The sequence below is a fragment of the Pan troglodytes genome, chromosome 20 (genome assembly GCF_028858775.2).
Source record: "Pan troglodytes isolate AG18354 chromosome 20, NHGRI_mPanTro3-v2.0_pri, whole genome shotgun sequence".
Lineage (NCBI taxonomy): Eukaryota > Metazoa > Chordata > Mammalia > Primates > Hominidae > Pan > Pan troglodytes.
In genome coordinates, this window is record NC_072418.2 from 45,423,280 (window position 1) to 45,449,322 (window position 26,043).

At 46.7% G+C, this 26,043-nt stretch overlaps 2 protein-coding genes and 1 long non-coding RNA gene across 4 annotated transcripts in view; 2 read left to right on the top strand and 1 right to left on the bottom strand.

Moving 5' to 3' along the window:
* Positions 1-26,043, top strand: part of LOC107969552 (uncharacterized) — a 260,968-nt gene that overhangs the window by 117,167 nt on the left and 117,758 nt on the right. The gene's annotated exons all lie outside the window — the stretch shown is intronic.
* Positions 760-22,015, bottom strand: CEACAM1 (CEA cell adhesion molecule 1). The gene is given in 10 exon segments (XM_063801767.1): positions 760-2,681; positions 4,356-4,387; positions 5,042-5,094; positions 5,815-5,944; positions 12,422-12,573; positions 12,575-12,707; positions 14,744-14,998; positions 15,401-15,679; positions 20,535-20,894; positions 21,795-22,015. Coding segments are annotated over 10 exon segments (1,575 nt in total). The 5' UTR covers positions 21,859-22,015; the 3' UTR covers positions 760-2,564.
* LOC129138104 (uncharacterized) lies at positions 15,468-24,494 on the top strand. 2 transcript variants are annotated; one of them, XR_010153884.1, is made up of 3 exons: positions 15,468-15,575; positions 16,686-16,858; positions 23,889-24,494. It is a non-coding gene; the product is annotated as an uncharacterized LOC129138104 (long non-coding RNA). The 2 variants fall into 2 exon arrangements; XR_010153883.1 differs by lacking the exon at positions 23,889-24,494 and adding an exon at positions 19,107-19,350.

The window sequence follows — 26,043 nt, forward strand, 5'->3', positions numbered from 1 at the left end:
TTAGACGAGATCTGACCCTCCTAGAGGGCAGAATAAAGGAATTGGGAACCAGGAAGAGTTAGAAGGTCTAGAGGGATTTCTATGTGAATGAACCTGTGGAGACCCTTGTATAGCTACATCTGATTCACTGGAGCCGCCGGTGTGGGAAGTGTTGTTGGCCCCTAATGAAGAGGCTGGGAGGTCTTTTACTCATGAGATCATCTTCCCTCCCAGAGGAAGATAGGCACTTCCTCCCAGGCAAGTTGGAGCTGTGGTCTGTTGCTCCCAGATATACTCACTTTGTTAGCAGGTATGCAAATGAATTTAGCTAATTCTCTGATCACTAGATCAAATATCTGTAGGCTTAAAAATAGTTTCACGGCCGGGCGCAGTGGCTCACGCCTGTAATCCCAGCACTTTGGGAGGCCAAGGCGGGCGGACTGCCTGAGGTCAGGAGTTTGAGACCAGTCTGGCCAATATGGTGAAACCCCGTCTCTACTAAAAATACAAAAAAATTAGCTGGGCATGGTGGCATGCACCTGTAATCCCAGCTACTTGGGGAGGCTGGGGCAGGGGAATTGCTTGAACCAGGGAAGTGGAGGTTGCAGTGAGCGGAGATTGCGCCACTGCACTCCAGCCTGGGCGACACAGTGAGACTCTGTCTCAAAAAAAAAAAAAAAAAAAAAAAGAGTTTTACTCTGACTCCCCATTGAACAATTTGTTTATTCTGCCTGTAGAGAAAAACATTGTCTAAGGTAGTATCAACCATGAGGCAGCATGTCGATGTCTGATATATTATTTTTATTATAAAAACATAGAATAATTTTCATACATAATTCAGACATGATCTTAGCCAGGAGAAATTAAATAACACAGCACAGCATGGATGAGGGAAAATATGCACAGTCCGTGTCAGGGTTAGAAAACCCTGAAAGAGGTACCTGAGTATAGAGAACTCCAAGCTAATCCTCCTGGAGAAAGCCTCTTAGGCCTAACATGAGATCAGGTAAGCAATATAGAATAAAACCTTTCTCTTAGCCCCAAAGAGATTCCATCTGTGTAGAAGACTGGGTGAGAAGTACATTTGCCTGTCTTCCTCCTGTCATTCCTTTTTATTATAAGATACATTTATAGACCCCATAGAAGAAAAGATAAATTTCAGAGGCTGTTAAAAGAGGCTAGGCCTAAGTTATAATCCTCCTCCTTACAGCCCCGTTTCCCCAAGGGGCATTAGCACCAGTGCAGCTTTCTAGCTGTAAACAATGCCACCAGCATGAGTGATAGTGTCCCTGTATGGTGCTCCCACTTCTCAAGGACCAAATACAGCTTAGCAGAGGCCAAGGTTTCCTGACAAAGTGAATGGGGGCAAACAGAAAATGCACAGGTGCAAACATGGAATAGAATGGTAGTTGATGATTGGTCTGAGGTGCCTAGAAACTGAGTTAAATCTAGCTCTAGCCATGAATGAAGAAAACCTTTTCTTATTTTCTATTTGGAGCCTCTGACAAAAAAAATCTTGAGGGGCTCCTGACCAAGGGACCTGAGGGATTTCGGTGGTTTCTTTCACCTAAGGCAATCGGATTGGCTGACATAGCTAAGCTAAGTAAAAATAACCCTTTTCACATAAATAAGCAGTTACAAAAATTAAAATGGTGGAATGTCTCAGAGAAAAGGAGAAAAATCCCAATACCCCATATTGTGTATTCTTTAACAATAATTTAAATAATCGCTGAAGGGCAGCTCTCTGATTCCTTTCCCAAGTTCCTAGCAGACTGTGTTTATCAGAAGCTGGTTCCCTCCTGAAGCTATAACCCCTCCCTCTCAGCACTGCCTTGAACAGAGCCCATAAAGATATTAAAACATATATGTGCTTTTGCATTTTCCATCAGGAATTGCCTTGGATTTTGTCAAGTGATTTTCCTAGTTGCTTCTAGTGGGTTCTCTGAAGACAGGCTTGCCAGAAGGATTAGGTGGTATTCTAGCTAAGCACCAAGGTGCTTAGACCCTGATCCTACAGGTAGACAACCCTGATAGTGGACAAAGGTGTGGCATTTCACTATTGGTTATATATTTGATTTTCTTGTGTTTGGTGAGTTCACACAAGGCTTTGGAGAAATAGGAGAAGGCATTACTGCCTTTACTTTCTCTCTGTCTTGTTTCCTGGCACATGTACTTAATGGAAAAGGACATAATCTCAAGGCTATGGCAAATCCGAATTAGAGTGATAGGACAGGACTGGGGTGGGAAGGAATGAGTGCTCTGAACAGGCAAGTTTAAAACAAGTCCAGGTTGGGAAAAGGGGAATGGAGGGGAAGTTCTGCCCCCTCTTTCCCAAAGTCAGCTTTGCCAAATTTCAATGACAAGAAGGTTGGGTTTCCTACAGACTCCCAACGTACTTTCATCTATTGACACTGAGGGAGGGGCAGTGACCAGGCAGCCTGGAGGTGCCTATTAGGAAGGAAGAGTAGGAGAAAATTGTTTCTGTCCCCACCCCTCTACCCCTACAGGGGAAAGGAATCTCCTAGTGATGAGGGTGAGAGACTTGAAATACATCAGCACTGCAGTGAGCAGGACAGGTTTCATTACTACTTTTTTACTTCTGAATAAATTATTTCTGTGGCTGTTGGGGATGGGGAGGCTGAAGTTGGTTGTGTGGGTTGCTGGGCTTCAAAGTTCAGGGTAGAATAAGTAACTTCATTCATCTGAAAAGCACAAGTAATGATCAGTTAAGTCAGTGACACAGGGCAGGGCCTCACCTTGCCTGGTGTGATTCAGCACCACAGGCTGTTACCATTTTGAAATTTTAGCTCTGGAGAAGGGCTTTTGTTGTTACCCATTCTCTGCTTGCTGACCTCCTGATGAATGATCATTAGAAGAGAGAAATTATGGTATATATGCAATGGGATAGGATAATGCAGCAATGAGAACCAGCAAACCACAAATACATACAATATGGATGAGTCTCACAAAGCAATGTTGAAGAAGCCACATATAAGGATATGTTGTATTTCTCCTTTAGATAAGAACAAAACCAAGTAATACTAATCTGGAGCATTAGAAGTCAGGATAGTGGTTACTCCTCTTTGGAGGGAAGTGACTGGTAGAGTTTTTTTTTTTTTTTTTTTTTTTTTTTGAGACGGAGTCTCGCTCTGTCGCCCAGGCTGGAGTGCAATGGCACGATCTCGGCTCACTGCAAGCTCTGCCTCCCGGGTTCAAGCGATGCTCCTGTCTCAGCCTCCCAAGTAGCTGGGATTACAGGCATCCGCTACCACGCCCGGCTAATTTTTTGTATTTTTAGTAGAACAAGGTTTCACTATGTTGGCCAGGCTGGTTTAGAACTCCTGACTTCTAGTGATCCACCTGCCTTGACCTCCCAGAGTGCTGGGATTACAGGTGTGAGCCACTGTGCCTGGCTGGAAGGGTCTCTTTTTAAGGGGAGGTCATGTAGTATTTCATGATTTGGGTGCTGCTTACCTGGGTGTGTTCAACTTGTGAAAGTTCATACATTGTGAAAGTATAATTATGATTTAGCACTTTTCAGTATGTATGTTTGCTCTATTGAAAAGGTAAAATGAAAAATTATTTTTTTTTTGAGACAGAGTTTCCCTCTGTCGCCCAGGCTGGAGCGCAATGGCGTAATCTTGGCTCACTGCAAACTCCACCTCCTGGGTTCACGCCATTCTCCTGCCTCAGCCTCCCAAGTAGCTGGGACTACAGGCGCCCACCACCACAGCTGACCAATTTTTTTGTATTTTTAGTAGAGCTGGGGTTTCACCATGTTAGCCAGAATGGTCTCGATCTCCTGACCTTGTGATTCGCCTGCCTTGGCCTCCCAAAGTGCTGGGATTACAGGCATGAGCCACTGTGCCTGGCCATAAAATGAAAAATTCTATAAAATTATTATAAAAAACAGGATCTCAGATCTATTAAAATTGAAATTATCCTTTTGACAATAAGAGCAGGATCAGACTGAAGGTAGGGGAGTGAGAATGATTCAGTGCCTTCCTTTTTTAGGCCATTGTGCTGGGTGCTCTTTGTAGGTTATCTCGTTTAATCCCTTCAACTTCTCTTTGAAGTAGGCAGAATGCCCATTTTACAGATGACAAAGCTGAGGATCAAAGAGGTTAAGTTACTTGACAAGGGTCACAGAGCTACTAAGAGTCACATCCAGTATTCAGACACAGGATGGGAATAATTCCAAAATGCATGTTCTTGCTGCAAAGTAGACTCATGGGAGTGATTACAAATACGTCTTTGTTGTTGCACTGAGGAACATTAACCCAAACTTGATGTTACATTGTGTCTTCATGAATAATCAATTCTACACAGAATCATTTCCATGAGAAAATAAGCCCATGAAAACCGGCTATGCTTACCTTGTTAGGTGGGTCATTGGAGTGGTCCTGAGCTGGAGAAGCAAAAGAAGAGTTAGCGATCCATGGAAATGCAAAGCTGACTTCAGGTGATTCTAGCTGAAGGAGGTGGCAGTTGGAGGGTGGGGAGTTTAAGGATCAGTTAAGGAATTTACTTCCCTCAGAGTGTATGGTCCAGACCCAGCATGTTAGTACCAGAGAGGGGGCAGGGGCAGAACCACAGGAGGCCACAATCCACTTGTGAAGAGTTCTACCAGTTCACAAGGCCTTGATTTTTGCCCAGATGTGTTTCTCAGTAACATGCTCCAGTGGCAAGGAGGGGCATTGAGACTTGTAGCACCCACAGCACCCACAAGATAAGGAAAGTCTCACCAAGGGAGAGTGCCCACATCCGTAATAGAGGCAGGAGGCGGAAGGAGTAAGGCTGAGGAAATGGCTCCTGGAAACATGGGATCTTCCTCAGGCCTGCCTGGCCTAGGCAGAGTGAGCCTCTCTCCTCAGATGTGTCTCAGGGGACTCCTGTGGCTAGGAAGGGTGGGAAGACCTATGCCACCTTAGGGTTGGGAAATCAGATCCTTTCTGTGAAAATTCAGAAGGGAGGGAGTGGTTTGGGAATCCAGGATTCCCTGCCAGGGGAGGGCACGTGGTGGAACATACCAGTTCTCACTGGGGTAAGTGGCTTTACTTACTGTGGTTGGAGACTGAGGGTTTGTGCTCTGTGAGATCACGCTGGTCGCTTGCCCTAAATAAATATCAGACACTGTGACTGCTATTCCCAAGCACAGGATCTTTGTTCCTTAAGTTAGGAAGGACACTGTGAGCAGGTAATTCCTTAGAGTCCTTGATGTTCATACTGCCTTTCTTCTGAGGGCCTCGTTCTTCAGTCTAACTACAATCCCTTCTAGTGTTTACTCTTTTCCTGTTTGCTGGATATTCACATTTCATTTCATTCTTTATCAGCTGCTTCTGTGCCTACTTCTATCCTTAAAACCTTTCCCATTTTGTTTTCCGGGGTAGATACTTTTTTTTTTTCTCTATTTATTGTTCAAGAGGACTTTGGTTGTTTTTGCTTTCTCTTAGGTTCTCTTCCTATGCTATTTCTCCCTCCTCTTCCAATGTGGTCAACAGAGCACATGACTTGCTTTCTCCTGCTGCTTCTTTCATTTTTTCATTTGTTTTCCTTCTTATACCTTGCTTTCCCTGACTAGGGGACAGAGGAACATACTTGAGTCTCTTCCTCTAGATTAGATGGGGATTGGAATACCCATGTCCAAGAGTTAATGGGAGACAGGGAGCACGAAGACCAGGGAAGAGGAAACCTGTGGGAATTAGTGCCGAGAAGCAGGAGTTTAGTGGGAGGAGTATGAGATCCAGGCCCAGAAACAGGCAAAGAATTCTTTCCCTCTCCCAAGCATGGCAGTCAGCCTTGGAGGAAACAGAACAAGAGGAAAGGCCATCATACCTGCCGGTCTTCCCGAAATGCAGAAAACATGCCAGGGCTAATGCTATCAGAGCAACCAGGGCCAGTACTCCAATCACAATGCCAGCAATGGCCCCAGGTGAGAGGCCATTTTCTTGTGGTAGAGCATTATCTGTCATGGAGAGAAAAGAGGAGAAGAAATGAAAGTGAAATTATTTTACAATGGGGGCTGGGAAACAACTCTCAGAATGAAGTAGTTTCTAATTGTTCCTTCAAGGAATACAGTTTCGTTGTGGGAAGGTTGCTGGAAGGTGATTAGCTAACTATATCCTTGCAATTTTTTTTTTTCAATCACCATGTTTCTTTTTTTCTTTTCTTTTTTTTTTTTTGAGACAGAGTCTTGCTCTGTCTCTCAGGCTGGAGTGCATAATCTTGGCTCACTGCAACCTCCGCCTCCCAGGTTCAAGCGATTCTCCTGCCTCAGGCTGGACTACAGGCACGTGCCACCACACCTGGCTAATTTCTGTATTTTTTAAGTAGAGACGGGGTTTCACCATATTGGTCAGACTGGTCTTGAACTCCTGACCTCATGATCCGCCTGCCTCGGCCTCCCAAAGTGCTTGGATTATAGGCGTGAGCCACTGCACCCAACCCCAATCACCATGTTTCTAGGTTGATGATCTCTCTTCTGTCAATTCCACCCTGGCTTTTCTGCACTCAGACATTTTTAAGGCTTTGAAATATGAGAAAGTCTGATTGCTATTTTGTATGTGATTAGAACTTTCCACCTTTTTCGTGGTTGCATCTTTTTCTCAGTGTCTCAGTTGTGGCAGTTGGTGCATTCTGAATTCACCACCTCTTTTGCATAGAGAACTGGCTTCCCACAGGCTCCCAGCAGGGGTATGAAAGCTAGCCCAGTTTTGTGTGACTGTTTTATTCTGAAGTGTGAATGGCTGGAGGACTCCCTGTCAGCCTTGCAGAAACGCTCTTAGAACTGCACTGCAGGCCGGGCGTGGTGGCTCACGCCTGTAATCCCAGAACTTTGGGAGGCTGAGGTGGGTGGATCACGAGGTCAGGAGTTCAAGACCAGCCTGGCCAAGATGGTGAAACCCCATCTCTACTAAAAATACAAAATTTAGCTGGGTGCGGTGGCAGGTGCCTATAATCCCAGCTACTTGAGAGGCTGAGGCAGGAGAATCGCTTGAACCCGGGGGGCAGAGGTTTCAGTGAGCCGAGATCACACTACTGCACTCAAGCTTGGGCAACAGAGTGAGACTCTGTCTCAAAAAACAAACAAACAAAAACTGCACTGCAATCTAAAACTTCCTTCCTGTCTTTCTCTTCCACAGGAATCAGATCTGCATCATGGTCTGAGGTTCCTCTCACTCTCGCCTTACTTTCCCTCACAGGCATTTTCCCCAATAAATTATCTCGTATGTTTAATCCCATCTTCACTGTATCTCAGTAGATGGAAACTAACATACCAGGCTTGAGACTTTGCTTTACCTCCTTTTTTCCCCCTTTCCCATATTTGATCATAGCCATGTCCCAGTGGGTTTCTTGTATAATGCTTCTCCCCCCATATATATATATATAAAATATATAAATAATACCTTTTGCATCTATTTCTTCTTCTTCTTCTTCTTCTTCTTTTTTTTTTTTTTGAGGCAGGTTCTCACTCTATCACCCAGGCTGGAGTGCAGTGGCACAATCATGGCTCATTGTAGCCTCTTGGGATCAAGTGATCCTCCCACCTCAGTCTCCTCAGTAGCTGAGACTATAAGCACATGCCACCACACCTGGCTAATTTTTTTCTTTCTTTTTTTTTTTTTTGAGACCGAGTTTTGCTCTTGTTGCCCAGGCTAGAGTGCAATGGCGTGATCTCGGCTCACTGCAACCTCTGCCTCCCAGGTTCAAGCGATTCTCCTACCTCAGCCTCCTAAGTTGCTGGGATTACAGGCATGCGCCACCACGCCTGGCTAATTTTGTATTTTTAGTGGAGACGGGGTTTCTCCATCCTGGTCAGGCTGGTCTTGAACTCCCGACCTCAGGTGACCCGCCTGCCTCAACCTCCCAAAGTGTTGGGATTACAGGCGTGAGCCACCACGCCCACCCACCTGGCTAATTAAAAAAAATAATTTTTGTAGAGATAGGGTTCCACTATATTGCCCAGGCTGGTCTTGGACTCCTGGGCTCAAGAGATCTTCCAGCCTCGGCCTCCCAAATGTTGGGATTACAGGTGTGAGCCACTTGTCTAGCCTATTTCTTCTTTATATCTGTTGCAACTATTTGGGGCTTAACCCTCACCAGTCAACTCAGGCTGGTGACTAATGCTATGTTAGCTACTTTTGTGGAGTACTTCCTGTGTGCCAGGCCCTGTGCTGCTAAATGCTTTACATGTATCTTATTTGATCCATAAAATAGTGCTGTCAGGTAGACATTATTTCCATTTTAAACATGAAAAAATGGAAGCTTAGAGTGGTAAAAAGCTTACCTAAAGTCAGATGGCTAGTGAGATGTGGATCTGAGATTTGACCCTAGGACTACCTGATTTCAAGGCTAATGATAATAGTAGTAGTAATAGCAGCTAACATTTATGAAACATTTCCTCTGTGCGTGGTGTTTTGCTGAAGGTTTATTATTACATTAAATCTTTAAAATAACACTATGGGGCCAGGCGTGGTGGCTCACACCTGTAATCTCAGCACTTTGGGAAACAGATGGGAGGATTGCTTGAGCCCAGGAGTTCGAGTCCAGCCTGGGTAACATGGTGAGATTCTGTCTCTCCGAAAACAAAAATAAAAATAAATTAGCCAGGTGTGGTAGTATGTACTACTTAGGAGGCTAAGGTGAGGGAATTGCTTGAGCCCAGGAGGTTGAGCCTGCAGTGAGCTGCGTTTGCACCACTGCACTCCAGTCTGGGTGACAGAGTGAGACCCTGTCTCAAAAACAAAACAAAAACCCCAAACCCGTGCAATACTATGGAGCAGGCATTCTCAGTGCAATTTTCGGTTGAGGAATCCGAGGCTCAGAGTAGTTAAGAATCTTGTGCAAGAAAGAAATTTATAACTGTAGGCCAGGTACAGTGGTGTACGACTGTAATCCCAGCAATTTGGGAGGCTGAGGCAGGTGTATCACTTGAGCTCAGGAATTTGAGACCAGCTGGGCAAGATGGTGAAACCCTGTCTCTACAAAAAATTACAAAAATTAGCCGGAGGTGGTAGTGCGTGTCTGTAGTTTCAGCTACCCAGGAGGCTGAAGCAGGAGGATTGCTTGAACCTGGGAGGTTGAGGCTGCGGTGAGCCATGATCAGCCTCGGTGACAGAGTGAGAACCTGTCTCAAACCGAAAAAAAAAAGTTGTTCTTCAAAAAAGATCACTATAATTGACAACTTTTAACTAGATTGACTAAGAAAGAAAGAAGATTCAAATTACTAAAGTCAGAAATGGAAGTAAAACATTACTACTAATTCTGCAGAAATAATAAGGATTATAAGAGTACTATGAGTAATTGAATGCCAACAAATTGGATAACCTGGATGAAATGAACAAATTCCTAGAAACACAAAACCAGCCATGATAGAATCATGAATAAATAGAAAATCCGAATAGACCTATAACCAGTAATGAAAATGAGTCGATAAAAGCATTTGACAAAATTCAACTTTCTTTCATGCTAAAAAACACTGAAACTAGGAATAGAAGGAAATTCTCAACATAATAAATGCTGCATGTGAAAACCCCCAGCTACCATCATAGTCAATGGTGAAAGATTGAAAACTTTTCCTTTAAGATCAAGAACAAGACAAGGATGCCTGCTTTTGCCACTTCTATTCAATGTAGTATTGGAAGACCTAGATAGAACAATTAGGGAAGAAAAAAAAAGCATCTAGATTGGAAAGAAGTAAAATTATACCTGTTTGCAGAATACACTAACTTATATATAGAAAACACTAGAGATTCCACAAAAAAACTATTAGAATAATAAATTCAGCAAAGTGGCAGGATACAAAATCCACATGCAAAAATCAGTTGTATTTTTGTATACTAATAACAATTCAAAGGAAAATTAAGAAAAAAATTCTGTTTATAAGAGCTTTAAAAATACTTAGAAATAGACTTAACCAAAGAGGTGAAAGATTTGTACCCTGAAAATACAAAACATTGCCAAAAGAAATTAAATAAGACATAAATGGAAAAGACACCCCATTTTCATGGATTAGAAGACTTAATATTGTTAAGATGACAGTACTACCCAAAGTGATCTACAGATTCAGTGCAATCTCTATCAAAATTCCAGTAATTTTTTTTGCAGAAATAGAAAAATTCATTCTAAAATTTATATAGACTCTGAAGGGACCATGGATAGCCAAAGCAATCTTGAAAAAAACAAAGTTGAAGGGCTCACACTTCCTGGTTTCAAAATTTTTTACAAAGCTACGGTAATCCTCACACCCATAATCTTAGCACTTTGGGAGGTGGAGGCGGGTGGATTGCTTGAGCTCAGGAGTTTGAGACCAGCCTCGGCAACATGGTGAAACCCCATCTCTACGAAGAAAAGCAAAAAAACAAAACCAAAAAAAAAAACCCAAACAACAACAATAAAACAAACAAACAAACAAACAAAATCCAAAAGCTACAGTAATCAAAACAGTATGGTACTGGCAGAAAGAAATAGAAACCAGTGGAATAAAATATAGAGCCCAGAAAGAAATGTTTGCATACATAACCAAATGGTTTTTGACAAGGGTGCCAAGATCATTCAGTGGGGAAAGGATAGTCTTTTCAACAAATGGCATTGAAGAAACTGGATATCCATGCAAAAGAATGAAATTGAACCTTTATGTAACACCATATATAAAAATTAATTCAAAATGCATAAAAGACCTAAATGTAAGAGCTAAAACTATAAAGCTCTTGGAAGATAGAGTGAAAACTTTGGAACATTGAATTTGGCAATGATTTCTTGGCTATGACACTAAAAGCACAGGCAACGAAAGAAGAAGTAGAGAAATTGGACTTCATGAAAATTAAAAGCTTTTGTGTATCAAAGCACATTATCACAAAAGTGAAAAGACTTCTTATAGAATGGGAGAAAATATTTGAGAATCATATATCTGATAAGGGATTAATATCCAAAATATATAAAGAACTACTGCAACTCAACAAAAAATCCCCAAACAACCTAATTAAAACATGGGCAAAGGACTTGAATAAACATTTCTCCAAAGAAGATAAATGGCAAATAAGCACATGAAAAGATGCTAAATATTGCTAATCATTAGGGAAGTGCAAATCAAAACTCCAATGATATACCACCTTATAACCATTAGGATGGCCATTATAAAAAACAAAACAAAACAAAACCAGAAAGCAACAAATGTCTTTGAGGATGTAGAGAAATTGGAACTCTAGTGCATTGCTGGTGGGAATGTGAAATGGTATAGCCACTGTGGAAAATGGTATGATGGTTCTTCAAAATTAAACAGGATTACCATTTGATCCAGCAATTCCACTTCTGAGTATCTATTTAAAAGAACTGAAAGCAGGGATTTGAACAGATATTTGTATACCCATGTTTGTAATAGCATTATTCATAATAGCCAAAAGGTGGAAGCAACCTAACTGTCCATAGATGGATGAGTGGATAAGCAAAATGTGATGTATCTTATCTACACAGCATAATATTATTCAGTCTCCAAAAGGAATGAAATTCTGATACATTCTACAGCATAGATGGAGCTCGAAGACATTGTGCTAAATGAAGTAAGCCAGACACAAAAGGACAAATATTGCATGCTTCCATCTGTATGAGAGGTACTTAGAATAGTTAAATACGGGGTGGGCAGAGTGGCTCATTCCTGTAATCCTAGCACTTTGGGAGGCCGAGGCTGAGACCAGGAGATTGAGACCAGCCTGGGCAACACAGTGAAACCCCAACTCTACAAAAAAACTTAAAAACTTAGCCAGGCATGGTGGTGCAACCTGTAGTCCCAGCTACTCTGGAGGCTGAGGTGGCAGGATTGCTTGAGCCCAGGGGATTGAGGCGGGAGTGAGCTTTGATCACACCACAGCACTCCAGCCTGGGTGACAGAGTGAGACCCTGTCTCAAAACAACAAAACAAAAAAACCCAACCAACCAAAAAAAACCAACTAAGTATATGTGTATTTGATTCAGAGCCTGAGCTCTTTTTTTTTTTTTTTTTTTTTTTTTTTTTGAGATGGAGTCTTGCTTTGTTGCCCAGACTGGAGTGCAGTGGCGCCATCTCGGCTCACTGAAAGCTCCGCCTCCCGGGTTCACGCCATTCTCCCGCCTCAGCCTCCCGAGTAGCTGGGACTACAGGCGCCCACCACCACGCCCAGCTAATTTTTTTTTGTATTTTTAGTAGACACGGGGTTTCACCATATTAGCCAGGATGGTCTCGATCTCCTGCCCTCGTGATCCGCCCGCCTCGGCCTCCCTAATTGCTGGGATTACAGGCGTGAGCCACTGTGCCCGGCCTGAGCTGAGCTCTTAGCCACTTTGCAATTCTGTTTGCTATAATGGTCTCTTCATTGATATTTTGCCTCCTGTGAGTTTTATCCATTTTGCACACCATTGACAGAGTAATCCTAGAGGGACATATAGGAAGGGGTGAGGAGTCACTTACAGTTTACATTCAGCATGATGGGGTCGCTTTGGTTCTTACTGATTGGGTTGAAGACCTCACACCAATACGTCCCAGCATCCTCCCTCTTGACAGGGTTTATGCTGAGGGTGGTGTTGCCCTGGGACAGCTTCATCCTCTCCGAGGACGGGAGACTGGTTTTTGAAGAACCAACGGATGGAGATTCCAGTGTCATTTGTGGAGCAGGTCAGGTTCACAGAGTCCTTATCTCCTGTGACTGTGGTCTTGCTGGCTTTGATTTGGGGCTTTGCTACTACTGGACTTAGCTCTGTGGACAAGCAGAGTATCTGAGATAACCTACTGAGAATAGGGTTGGGGCCTGGGGCCTAGGGCTATGCTCCTTTCCCTGAGATTTTAGCCAGCTCTCAGGTCCCACAGTGAGCTGTGCAAAGGTCACCAACCAGGGGATAGCCCTGACCCTCTGCAGAAGGTCGAGTGTCTTTGTTCTGGTGATGAATTGTAAGGAGAGGGCTGCACCTCCCTCCTGACCCCAGATCGTCTCAGAGTGACCCTCTGGATATCTCTGTATCTCCACTTGGAATCCTCTTCTCAGCGCACAGACCGAGCAACCTCATCATCAGGTAGAATGTTTTTCCCACTGACTTTTTTTTTTTTTTTTTCAGACGGAGTCTCACTCTGTCACCCAGGCCGGAATGCAGTGGCATGATCTCAGCTCACTGCAAGCTCTGCCTCCCGGGTTCAAGCCATTCTCCTGCCTCAGCCTCCCGAGTAGCTGGGACTAAAGGCATGTGCCACCATGCACAGCTAATTTTTTGTATTTTTAGTAGAGACGGGGTTTCACCGTGTTAGCCAGGATGGTCTTGATCTCCTGACCTCGTGATCCACCCGCCTCGGCCTCCCAAAGTGCTGGGATTACAGGCGTGAGCCACCGTGCCTGGCCTCCCACTGACCCTTTCCTGGAGCTTTCTGTGATCAGGCATCCTTCCTGTGACTGTCACTTTACATACAAAAGGGAAGGTAGTGTTTTTTTTCATTAAATAATTTTTTAGGGAATGATGATGCCCCATCCAGTCTTCACGACCTTACTATCTGGAGTTCCAATCCGAAGGATTTCCCACTGTAAAGAGGAGTTTTACTTCCTGGTCTGTGGATAGAATATCACGGTGAAGGAGATTCCTAGAGTAGGCACAGTGTTAACAAAAGGCTGATATTCTTACCTTCTCTACAAATACACGCTGTTTGGCATTGCCCATTCTCTCCAATGCAGAGCCCCTGTGGCTGAATCTCCCGATTTCTCCAAGTGTGGGTCACTCGCTGTGCTCTGTGCTATCCCATGTGCTGTGCCCACAGCCTGATGCAGCTGGTGACTTCAGAGCCAGGACAAGCTCAGGGAGGCAGCCTGACCCAGGGGAGAGGCTCAGGTGTTGACTGCCTTTATTTATTTATTTATTTATTTTTTGAGACAGAGTCTCTCTCTGTCGTCCAGGCTGGAGTGCAGTGGTGCCATCTCGGCTCATTGCAACCTCTGCCTCCCAGGTTCAAGTGATTCTTGTGCCTCAGCCTCCCTAGTGGCATGCCTAGTGGCATGTGCAACCATGCCTGGCTAATTTTTTTTTTTTGTATTTTTAGTAGAGATGGAGTTTTGCCATGTTGGTCAGGCTGGTCTCGAACTCCTGACCTCAGGTGATCCTCTCACCTCGGCCTTCCAAAGTGCTGGGATCACAGGCATGAACCACAGCGCCCAGCCATTGACTGCCATCTTGATTTAGCTGGATTCATGACAGGCCACCTGGACACCTTCCGCACACACCTGCGTCCTACCCCACATGGGGTCAGGGCAGAGCCAATCACCGGGCAAGCCGGGAGTAGAGCAGGGAGCAGAGTCTGAGCTGCTCATCCCTGATGAAGGGCATTTCCTTCTCTCATTTAGGGAAAACTATTGTGAGTCTGTTTTAAAACTTCACATATTCCTTATATCTCACGGAATAGGTAAAAGAAGGCCAAGAAGTTACAGAAAGGGACATGTTAGTGACAGAAGCAAATTGACCTTGAGGACCCTTTCTGCTTCCCCCTCTGTGAAGCCCCTCTTGCTACATGGGGCTTTCTGGGCTGAGAGAACCCCCTCCCCACATTCCAGGCTGGACCTAAGGTCAGCTGTGAGAAATCAGAAAAACAAAGGGAAGAGAGTCTGCACAGATGAATTGAGAGGGTTCAGGGGAGAATTTGGACTTGTTTGTGCCTGTTGGATACAGGCTGCAAAAGAAAATTTCTTCTCTGCTCCTATTTGAAAACCAGAAAGCTTGTACCCCAGATCTTAGTGTCGATGCTCCAGGAATTACTTACCAGTGACTATGATCGTCTTGACTGTGGTCCTGTTGCGGCCAGTGACTGAGTTATTGGCGTGGCAGGTATAGGATCCACTATTATTCACAGTGATGTTGGGGATAAAGAGCTCTTGTGTGCTTTGCTGGAATGTTCCATTGATAAGCCAGGAGTACTGTGCAGGTGGGTTAGAGGCTGCATAGCAGGAGAGGCTGAGGTTTGCCCCTGGACGGTAATAGGTGTCTGAAGGGGAAATGGTGGGGGTGTCCGGGCCATCTGGAGCAAAGAGAATAAAGCCACAGGTGATGTCATCAGAGGGAAGGGGAAGCTGCTGGTCTGGAGAAGGGCCACAGTGTTCCTCTCTACTAAGTCACAACCCTGAAGTCCTAACCAAACCTCCATTGTGTCCACTGAGTCTGGGTCTGAGACATTCACCTGTTTCTCCCATCACAGGCTGTGGACCCTGAGCCTCCCAGGACAGGAGCAGCCTCTCCCTTCCTATTCTTGGTTCAGGCTGGGGCTGCCCAGGTTTGCCTGGGGAAAGGAAGTCATGGCCAGCCTGGGTGTCCAGGGTTAAGGGTCTGTGTCCTTAGACCTGAGAGGGACTGAGAGGCCTGGCCTCTGGCTGCGTGGATTTGGGCTGGCAGCCTGGGCCACAGAGGAACAGAAGATACTCACAGGTGACATTCAAGGTGACTGGGTCACTGCGGTTCGCACTCACTGGGTTCTGTATTTCACACTCATAGGGTCCTGTGTCATTCCTTGTGACACTGAGTAGAGTGAGGGTCCTGTTGCCATTGGACAGCTGCAGCCTGGGACTGACTGGGAGGCTCTGATTGTTTATCCACCACAGGTAGGTTGTGTCCTGAGTCTCAGATACACAGGTGAAGGCCACAGCATCCTTGTCCTCCACGGGGTTGGAGTTGTTGCTGGAGATGGAGGGCTTGGGCAGCTCCGCTATGCAGAAAACAGAGAGAAGATTGCCCTGTGTGGCACCTTTGATTCCTCCACAGGCATTTCCACAGGCATTTTTCTTTTCTCTATTTTTTTTTTTTTTTGGGAGATGGAGCCTCGCTCTGTCACCCAGGCTGGAGTGCAATGGCACGATCTCGGCTCACTGCAACCTCCACCTCCTGGATTCAAGCAATTCCCCTGCCTCAGCTTCCTGAGTAGCTGGGATTACAGGCACATGCCACCATGCCTGACGGGGTTTCACCGTGTTGCCCAGGCTGGTCTCAAACTCCTGAGCTCTGGCAATCTGCCCGATTCGGCCTCTCAAAGTGCTGGGATTACAGGCGTGAGCCACAGTGCCTGGCTGGGCATTTTTCTTTCTTTCTTTTTTTTTTTTTGAGACAGAGTCTCGCTTTGTTGCCGAGGCTGGGGTGCAGTGGCACGATCTTGGCTCACTGCAACCTCTTCCTCCCAGGTTCAAGCGATTCTCCTGCCTCAGCCTCCTGAGTAGCTGGGACTATAGGTGCGTGCCACCATGCCCGGCTAGTTTTTTGTATTTTAGCCAGGATGGTCACTGTTAGCCAGGATGGTCTCGACCTCCTGACCTCGTGATCTGCCCGCCTCGACCTCCCAAAGTGCTGGGATTCCGTCCGGGCATTTTTCAATCAGAGTTGGCATCTCCCCACCTCTCAGCCAACCCAAGTCCTTAAAAGCCCATGGCAAGTGTGTGTTTCACAAGACAGATGTGCAATGATCTGAGGGCTCAGAGACTGTGAGGCCGCCTGCTCTGTGTGAGAGAAGCACAGACTTTCTCAAGTGTGAACTGAGCAGCAGTGTTGGGTCGTGGACAGACCCAGGACTGGGAGTCACAGCCCCAGGCACTTCTGGTCCTTCCCTGACTGGCTGATGCCTGCCTGACCCACCTGTGGGTCCTCACCTGGAACATACAGGTGCTGGGTCCCTTCCAGCTTCACAGTCCTACTTTGCCTCACTAGGTGTGTTTTCTCTGCAGCTTCCCTGTCTGAGGACATCCTAGAGATGGGTGATGATGGGACTTCCTATTGTCCTTAAACCCTGAGGATACTGAGCAGCCTGGCCTGGGACTGTATGTTTCAGCAGAAATAACAGGGGACACCAGGGGCAAGCCTGAAGGTCAGCTCAGTCGTCAGGCAGCAGAACCACAAGGTGGGGCAGTTTTTCCCAGGTGTTTGATGATGACTGACTTGAGCCAGTGACCCCCTAAAGATAGAGCAGAGTCCAAGGAATGATCTAGAAAAGAGTGAGGGTGATAGGCAGGGGCTGCCTGGATTTAACAGCATATCTATGTTCCTTGTCTTTGGTCTTTAATGTCCCTTTTCCCCCTGAAAAGAGCAGATGATGACACTGTGGATCTTTTCTGAAATATGTGGGTTTTTTGCAAATGCAGAATAACCAGCTAGTGGAATGGAAGGAGCATGAACTTGCTGAAAGCCTGACCCTCATGGACCGTGTGTGTTTGGTAGATCTGGGATATAAATTTGAGAAGTTAAATTATTCCATTTGTGAAAATTGTTATTAATACTCTGGATCTAACACCAATTAATAAGAGGAATATTCTCTAGATAGCATGATAAACTCTTAAACCAAGCTCTGAAGTCCAGTAGGATCATGTTATGATCAAAGAAAGATGCTGAAGTCAGTTTGAAATCAGTGACTCCCTGGGTAGAAGGGACTCATGCGTCCTGTTAGGAAGACAGAACTTGTCAGAAAGGATATCTGAGAGTTCTCAATTGCATTAAGAGAGAAACGATGCCATATGAGGAGAAGTGATGTATGTTATGTTAGTAAATTTAGAAAGAGTTCTATGTTACAAATTCCTGTGGAAATTCAGGTAAAAAGAGGAACCCAAAACAGTCATGTGAAATGCTTTCTTCCTTTTCTCTCAACCTCAGGAAACACAACTAGAGTTTGACCAAATTCATCCAAATTGGGCAGAGTCTAAGTGAGACACCAGTGGCTAATGCATCTCCCTGTCTGAGAGATCCCACCTTATGACAATGGTGTCATCATGAGGACACAGGTGTAGGTGGAATGGGCAGCAAACCCATCAGACAGCACCTGCCTGGCTAGCTCTACCTGGGGAAGGTCCCAGGAACCACTAGAGGATGTGAGCCCACAGCAGAACAGGGATGGAGTTAGGAGTCAAATGGGTGAAATGAGCCCATGGGCTTTGGGGACTGCAGACCTGTCCTTCTGCCTCTGATCCCCTGGTGAGTCAGTATAGAGAGTGTATGGAGTCGCTCGTCCCTGTCCACTGGCCTGTTCCACATGTCAGCCTCACTGAGGGACGTGGGAACAGTGGCTTATGATGGACCTGGCAGGGGTGGCTGCTCTGGGCTCATTTCTGTGCCTTTCCTATTGCCTGGGAGGTGGGCCTGGCCACAGTGTGAGCGGGAAGGGAACAGGACAGTCAACCTTGTTAGACGGAGTGTCTGGGAAAGGCCTAAGGGTGGAGGAAACTGTGCAGTTCAGCTGGGATAAAGGGAGAGGAAAATGAGGACATGGAGGAGCAGAGAGAGTCAGAGATGCCCATGACAGTGAGCAGTGGGGGCTAAGTGACCTTAGAGACCCCAGCAACCAGGAGCCTCTGGTGTCCCAGAACCAAGACCAGGGAGCCCTGAAAACCTTCCCACAGCCGAGCAGCCCCAGAGTCACATGAAATATGGTACTTGGGGTGGCTTTAGGGGTAGATGGTCAGGGGATGGAACATGGGTCTCAGTCTCTGGAGGGATGGGGAGCAGGTATGGCAAGAACCTCCCAGGATTCTGCAACCAGATCCAGTCTCTAAAGAGGTTATGGATCATTCAATCATTCATTCATTCGTGAGAGAACTACTGAGTGTGTGTTTCATATTGGGCCCTGGCTGGTGCAGGGTGTGAGTGAGGAGAGAAAGCAAAGTCCTTTCCTTTATCCTCCTGTGGGAGTGACACCAACACATCAGGAAACACAGGATTTCAAGTCCAGGGAGCAGAGGTGTGGGTCTGAGGGGATAGGCCTGAACATTTTTTTTTTTTTTTTTGAGATAGAGTCTCACTCTGTCTCCCAGGCTGGAGCACAGTGACATGATCTTGGCTCACTGCAACCTCTGCCTCCTGGGTTCAAGCGATTCTACCACCTCAGCCTCCCAAGTAGCTGGGATTAGAGGCACGCACCACCATGCCCGACTAATTTTTTTTGTATTTTTAGTAGAGATGGGGTTTCACCATGTTGGCCAGGCTGGTCTTGAACTCCTGACCTCAAGTGATCCGCCCACCTTGGCATCCCAAAGTGCTGGGATTACAGGTGTGAGCCACCACACCTGACCCAGGCCTGAACATTTCTGACACTGACTCTAATTGTTGAATAAGTTCCAGAATAAAACTTGGTTAATTCTCCATTTGGTCTCACTCCCCAGACCAGGATCTCCCCTCTGGGCTGCAGATGCCTAAGAAGAAAGGAACTGAACCAACTCTGGTATTGGGGTCCACAGATGCCAAATAAGGCCCCTGGAGTAGAGGAGAGGTTAAGACTGTGGCTGAAGACAAATCTCCTGTAACTGATCTTCCAGTTACGGTCTGTGTGACCTTGATATAGTGACTGTATTTATTGCCATGTGGCTCAGTTTCCCCTCAGTGAAATAGTATAAATGGTTAATGGTTTTGGCTTATCTTGTGGTCTGTGAATTAACCTTAAAATATTTATAATTATTTGACCTCAGCTCTGCATAGGGGAGCTGCCCAAATAAACAATCTTATTTTATCTTATTTTATTTTTTTGAGACGGAGTCTCGCTCTGTCACCCAGGCTAGGATGCAGTGGTGTGATCTTGGCTCACTGCAACCTCTGCCTCCCAGGTTCAAGCAATTCTCCTGCCTCAGCCTCCTGAGTAGCTGGGATTACAGGCACACACCACTACGCCCGGCTAATTTTTTTGTATTTTTAGTAGAGACGGCATTTCACCATGTTGGTCAGGCTGGTCTTGAACTCCTGACCTCATAGTCCGTCCACCTCGGCCTCCCAAAGTACTGGGATTACAGGCGTGAGCCACCGCTCCCGGCCGCAGCATCTATTATTGTTGGATTCCCTGAGAGTGCCTCTCAGCCTGATCCCTGGTGGACAAGGAGCTTTCAGGAGCATCCTGTCTCCTCTGTTCCTCCTCCTGGGGATGCTAAACTTCCTATGGCATCTCCTAAGCCCCCAGGGCAGTTGGCTGATGGTCTGGGGAGCTTGTCCATCTGTCCTCTCCAGGCTGAGACTAAGGTGAAGGATGAGGCTCCGTCCTTGCCCAAATGAGGCTCTAGTGCCTGAACCCTGGCTGGTTACCAGCTCCAGGAGCCACAGCCCTCGGATAGCTCAAATTCTTGTTCCTAGTCAGCCCTGCCCAGGAGGCCACAATCTAGCCCTGGCCCAGGCTCCTCAGGGTCACCAGGAGTTGAGAACCTTGGGATAGTGTTTTGGAGCAGGGGATTCCCAGGGCTGAGCTTGTCTGTGAGGATCCCAGAAGGCCCTTCAGGCCAGACCCTGACTGAGTCCTACTGGGTCTTTCTTAGGGACATGTTCACCAGGAGGGTCCCGGGGGGCTAGATTGAGACTGGTTTCCCCTCGATAAGTTACCCACATCAGATTGTCCTTCCTCTGAAGCAAATGTCTGCAGGATCAGGACTCCAGAGTAAGACATTCGGTATTTTGATGTCTGTCCCATAGTGTGTCCTGCACTAAATGCTCAAACCTTAACATGGGGTATAATGCAGAGGAGGACACAGGCACAGCCCAGGCCTGACAATCCCATGTGTGGGAAGTAGAACTAACCCCCCAACACCCAGAGGTCATGGGGAAATACTCACGGTATACATGGAACTGTCCAGTTGCTTCTTCATTCACAAGATCTGACTTTATGACTTGTAGGGTGTAGAATCCTGTGTCATTCTGGGTGACGTTCTGGATCAGCAGGGATGCATTGGGGTATGTTGTCTCTCGACCGCTGTATGCGGGCCCTGGGGTAGCTTGTTGAGTTCCTATTACATATCCTACAATTTGACGGTTGCCATCCACTCTTTCCCCTTTGTACCAGCTGTAGCCAAAAAGTTGCTGGGGCAGATTGTAGACAAGTAGAAGAACCTCCTTCCCCTCTGCAACATTGAATGGCATGGATTCAGTAGTGAGCTGGGCAGTGGTGGGTGGGTTCCAGAAGGTTAGAAGTGAGGCTAGGAGAGAGGAGAGAGCATCAGTCAATATTGGGACCTATGCATTAGGGTGGAAAAATGGGGCCTTGGGTCCTGAGCAGGTGTCTTCATCCCTCCACCTTGGAGTGTGTGTGTGTGTGTGTGTGTGTGTGTGTGTGTCCTACTGGGTCAAGGTCAGCAGTGTGACTCCCATTCCCTTAGTGCCTCTGACCTTGTCATTTCTCTGGAATGCTCTTCCCCAGGGATCCGCTTGGCTCCCTCCCCACTGCCCTCAGATCTTGATCACATCAGGGTACTCTTGGGAGATCCTTTCCCTGACACCTCCCCTAGAGACCCTGGGTATTCCCTTTCTGACCTTTTTCTGCTCTGTTCCCTCCAGGGCTCTTGTCAACACCTGACCTCACATTCCAGATCTCTTTGCTTGTCTGTCTTCCCCACCCATGAGAGCGTGAGCTCCGTGAGGGCAGGGATTTGTGTGATGTTGGTTGCACCCCAGTGCCTGGGATAGGCTGCAGACTCCTGTGGATGAGTTAGTGAGCATTCCCAGGGCTCTTCATGTCCTGGGGTTTATTTGCCAATATCTGAGGTTGGTGGCTCAGGGCTCTGTTTAATGCCCCTTTTAAAATGTTTTCCTTAATTGTCACGCTGACTTAAATTGTGATTATTGTCACCAGTTTTTGAAATTTATTGCTCATTGATGATTCAGTTGGAAAAGGTAAAAAATGGGAGATCGTTTATTCACTAACAGTTTCAGATCACTGAGACTTTCCTTTTATGATCTCTATCCCTTTCATGTCCTCTCTCCTATTTGGCTCCAAGAGAAGCCCTCTGTCCCCTCTTAGAGCTCCATCCTCCCCAGAGGACCCTAGCCATTCTCTGTGCGCCCTCTTTCCGCCCCTTCCCAGGGAGTCCTCCCCTCACCTGTGAGCAGAAGCCCCTGCCAGGGTACACGCACTCTGTGAAGTGGGGCTGAGAGGTGCCCCATGGTGTCTCCTGCTGGCCCTGTCTTCACCTGTGGAGGAGAGCTTGGGCTCCAGGAACGCTTCGAGCACGGCTGCTCTGTCACCTCTGCTGTTTTCCACCCTCTGTGCTGAGCCTCCTCCCTGGGGCCCAGAGCTTTGTCTGATCATGTGTGTTGGGGCGGGGTTTGTCCAGGAAGCTCTGTTTCCTCTCCTCTCATTCCTACCTTTGTCCTTACTTTCTCTTTCCTTTCTGTCTACATTTTGGTTTCCCAGACCACACTTTGAGAATCAAGGCTGATGAGACCTCTGTCCCCATCAGGGGAGGAGGATCCCCCCTCTCCAGCACTGACCTCTATTGTGTCCTGGCTATGGGTCTGTCAGCAGCACACAGAGAACCCTGGCATATCCAAATGTGGTAATTATTTTCTTTGCAACACAGTGAGCTGCCAGGTCTCCCCATGCTCTTCAGTGTGCTGGGAAGGTAGGAAGACACCCAGCAGGAAGGTGACAGACGTGGCTCTGGGGGATGGAAAGGGGCTCACTGGGGGATGACTGGGGAGGGACCAGCCCCCTGTCTCTAGTGTCACCAGCCTGGCCTCTAACCCAGGGACAGAGACCCAAGTCCAGGGGTCTCAGGTGGAGCTGCAGCTCCCGGATATGGAGGGGGAGGTGTCCTGTGTGTCCTGGGAAGAGAGGACTGTGATAGAGGGAGGTGGGTGGCTCTGGGCTCTACTGTCCTTGGGGAAGGCTTCAGGGAGACCCTCCCTCCCTTGAGCTGAGGCTCAAGGCCTGTCCATTTTCTCCCTGACCATCCTGGGTGGTCTCTGTCCTCTGTGAGGCTGATTGTCCTGTGGTCACCGCACCTTCCCCACAGGTGGTGCCAGGAGGGAATGGGGAGCTGCACAGGGACCCCTCACAGAACAGGGTCCTCAGAGGACCCAGGAAGGGACAGAGCAGGTACATGGGAGGGCCTGGAAGGGTGTTTTGGAGCAAGGGTTGGAAAGTGGGCTCTACCTTCACCTCCTTAGCAAAGCCAGGTTCATGACCAGGGGAATGTTTCCTGAGTGTTGTCTGTGTGCAATGTCTCCCCCTGGAGGGCAAGACAAGACCTGCAGCCTTGTCAAGGGCTGCCCCAGGGATGCTGACCAGGGTCTACATGATGTGAGCTGGCCCTGACCCCTGGGCAGATGTGGGCTCTGACCTCCAGGCTTCAAGGTCAAGTCACCCCAGGTCCTGTTCACTGCGGGTCCCCAGGCTGCCCAGCTCCATGCGGTGCAGGATGAGCCCAGGGAGAGGACGTGAGTTGTCCAGAGGACTTCTGTCCAGATTGGAGAGAACTGTCCACCAGGGGGATGGGCTGCCTTAGAAGGAGCCATCTGTCCCAGAGGTTTGAAAAACAAAAGCAAAAACAAAACAAAACAAAACAAAAAAACAAAGGCCCAGTGAGGTGCCTTTGGGGGCTTGAGAATGAAATCCTGTCACGTGTGGCAACATGAATGGAAGTGGGCTAGGAACAGAAAGTTAAACATCACATGTTCTTACTAATATGTGGAACCTAAAAACAGTTGATCTCATGGAAGGAAAAAGTAGAACAGAGCATACCAGAGGCTGGGAAGGGTAGAGGAAGGGAGGGACAGGGAAAGATGTGTTAAAGGATATAAAATTACAGCTAGATAGGCCGGGCACAGTGGCTCATGCCTGTAATCCCAGCACTTTGGGAGGCCGAGGCGGGTGGATCATGAGGTCAAGAGATTGAGACCATCCTGGCCAACATGGTGAAACCCTGCCTCTACTAAAAATACAAAAAATTAGCCAGGTGTGGTGGTGGGCACCTGTAGTCCCAGCTACTTGGAGGCTGAGGCAGGAGAATCACTGGAACCCGGGAGGCAGAGGTTGCAATGAGCCAAGATTGCACCATTGCACTTCAGTGTGGCGACAGAGTGAGACTCCATCTTAAAAAAAAAAAAAATACAGCCAGATAGGAGGAGGAATAAGTTCTAATGTTCTATACCACTGTAGGATGACTACAGATTTTTTTTTTTTTTTGAGACAGGGTCTGGAGTACACTGCAGCCTCAACCTCCTGCGATCAGGTGATCTTCCTGCCTCAGTCTCCCATGTAGCTGGAACTATAGGTGCACACCACCACGCCTGGCTAATTTTTTGTTTTATTTTTCAATTTTTTTTTAAATAAAGAGACAGGGTATCACTATGTTGCCCAGGCTGGCCTTGAACTCCTAAGCTCAAGTGATCCTCCGCCTAGGCCTCCCAAAGTGCTAGGATTACAGCCACCATGCCCAGCCAAGTGTTTTGATTTTTTTGTAGAGACTGATCTTATTATGTTGGTCAGGCTGGTCTTGAACTCCTGGGCTCAAGCAATCCTCCCGTCTCGGCCTTCCAAAGTGCTAAGATTATAGGTGTGACCCACCGCAACCGGCCTGACTATAGTTAACAATAATATATAGTTCCAAGTAGCTAGAAAGGGGATATTGAATGTTCCTAACACAAAGAAATGCTAAATGTTTGAGATGATGGATATGCTAATCACCCTGACCTTATCACTGTACCTTATATGTATCACATCGCTATGGACCCATAAATATGTACAATTATTAGGTGTCAATTAAAAAATACAATTAAAAAAGTCATTTAGAGCTAAATCATGATGTGAAATGTTGTTTTCTTACCTCTCATCTCATGACAAACAACACTTGGCAATGGCAAAACATCCTCAGGAGTTGTGGCTGTGTGCTTTAGTGCACAGACCAGTTTGTTTGTGAGAATGTGTCACCTAATGCGAGTGAACCTACATGAGATCATCACCCGTCCTGGGGGACCTCAGAGAAGAACTGAGAACCGCTGGCTCAGGTGTGTGGAGGAGGTTGCAGGTGAGTCACTTGCTGGAAGGAAGGTCTGTGGGCCAGCTTGAGGAGGAATACATTTGTAGAGGCCACTGGATGGGGCCACCTGGGCCTGGGTGAAGAGGGCCTGAGGGCACAGGACAGGGGGAGAGAGAAGGTGGTGCACATCGTCATGCAGGCAAGTGCTTTAAGTGTCTCTTCATTCATTCATAGCAGGCAACTCACACTTTAACATAGCAACTCAGCAAATAAAATGAGGATATTGACTGGGCGCGGTGGCTCATGCCTGTAATCCCAGCACTTTGGGAGGCTGAGGTGGGTGGATCACCTGAGGTCAGGAGTTCAAGACCAGCCTGGCCAACATGGTGAAACCCTGTCTCTACTAAAAATACAAAGATTAGCTGGGCGTGGTGGTGGACACCTGTAATCCCATCTACTCTGGAGGCTGAGGCAGGAGAATCGCTTGAACCCAGGAGGCGGAGGTTGCAGTGAACCAAGACTGCGCCATTGCATTCCAGCCTGGGTGACTAGAGCGAAACTCTGTCTTAAAAAAAAGAAAAAAAAAATTTTTTTCTACTTAGTTCAAGTTCCTAAAAAGGTCTCCAGATTGCCAGATTTCCCTGGAAGCAGGTCAGGGAATGGTCCCCATTAAGAACTATTGAAATACATTAACAAAAAATAAAGACAGAATAGCTGAAACAGTCTTGAAAAAGAAAACTGGAGGACTCACATTTCTTTCTTTCTTCTTTTTTTTTTTGAGATGGAGTTTCACTCTTGTTGCCCAGGCTGGAGTGCAATGGCACGATCTCAGCTCACCGCAACCTCCGCCTCCCGGGTTCAAGCGGTTCTCCTGCCTCAGCTCCCAAGTAGCTGGAATTACAGGCATGCACCAACACGCCCGGCTAATTTTTTGTATTTTTAGTAGAGACGGGGTTTCTTCATGTTAGTCAGGCTGATCTCGAACTCCCGACCTCAGGTGATCTGCCTGCCTCAGCCTCTCAAAGTTCTGGGATTACAGGCGTGAGCCACCGCGCCCGGCCAGGACTCACATTTCCTTATCCGAAAACTTACTATATGGTGGGTACAGTGTGCCTTGCTCCAGTGACGAATGCACTGAAGGCCTTGACTTTACCACAATGCAATATATCAGAATAGCAAAATTGGACTTGTACCCTATGATTATGCACATATTTTTAAAAAAGAAAATTTACTACAAAGTTACTGTAATCTGAAGAGTGTGGAACTGGCATAAAGATACACTTACACCAGTGGATTAGATTTGACAGTCTGGAAGTAAACCCTCACATTTACAGTCAGTTGATCTTTGACAAGGGTGCTGTGGTTTTTT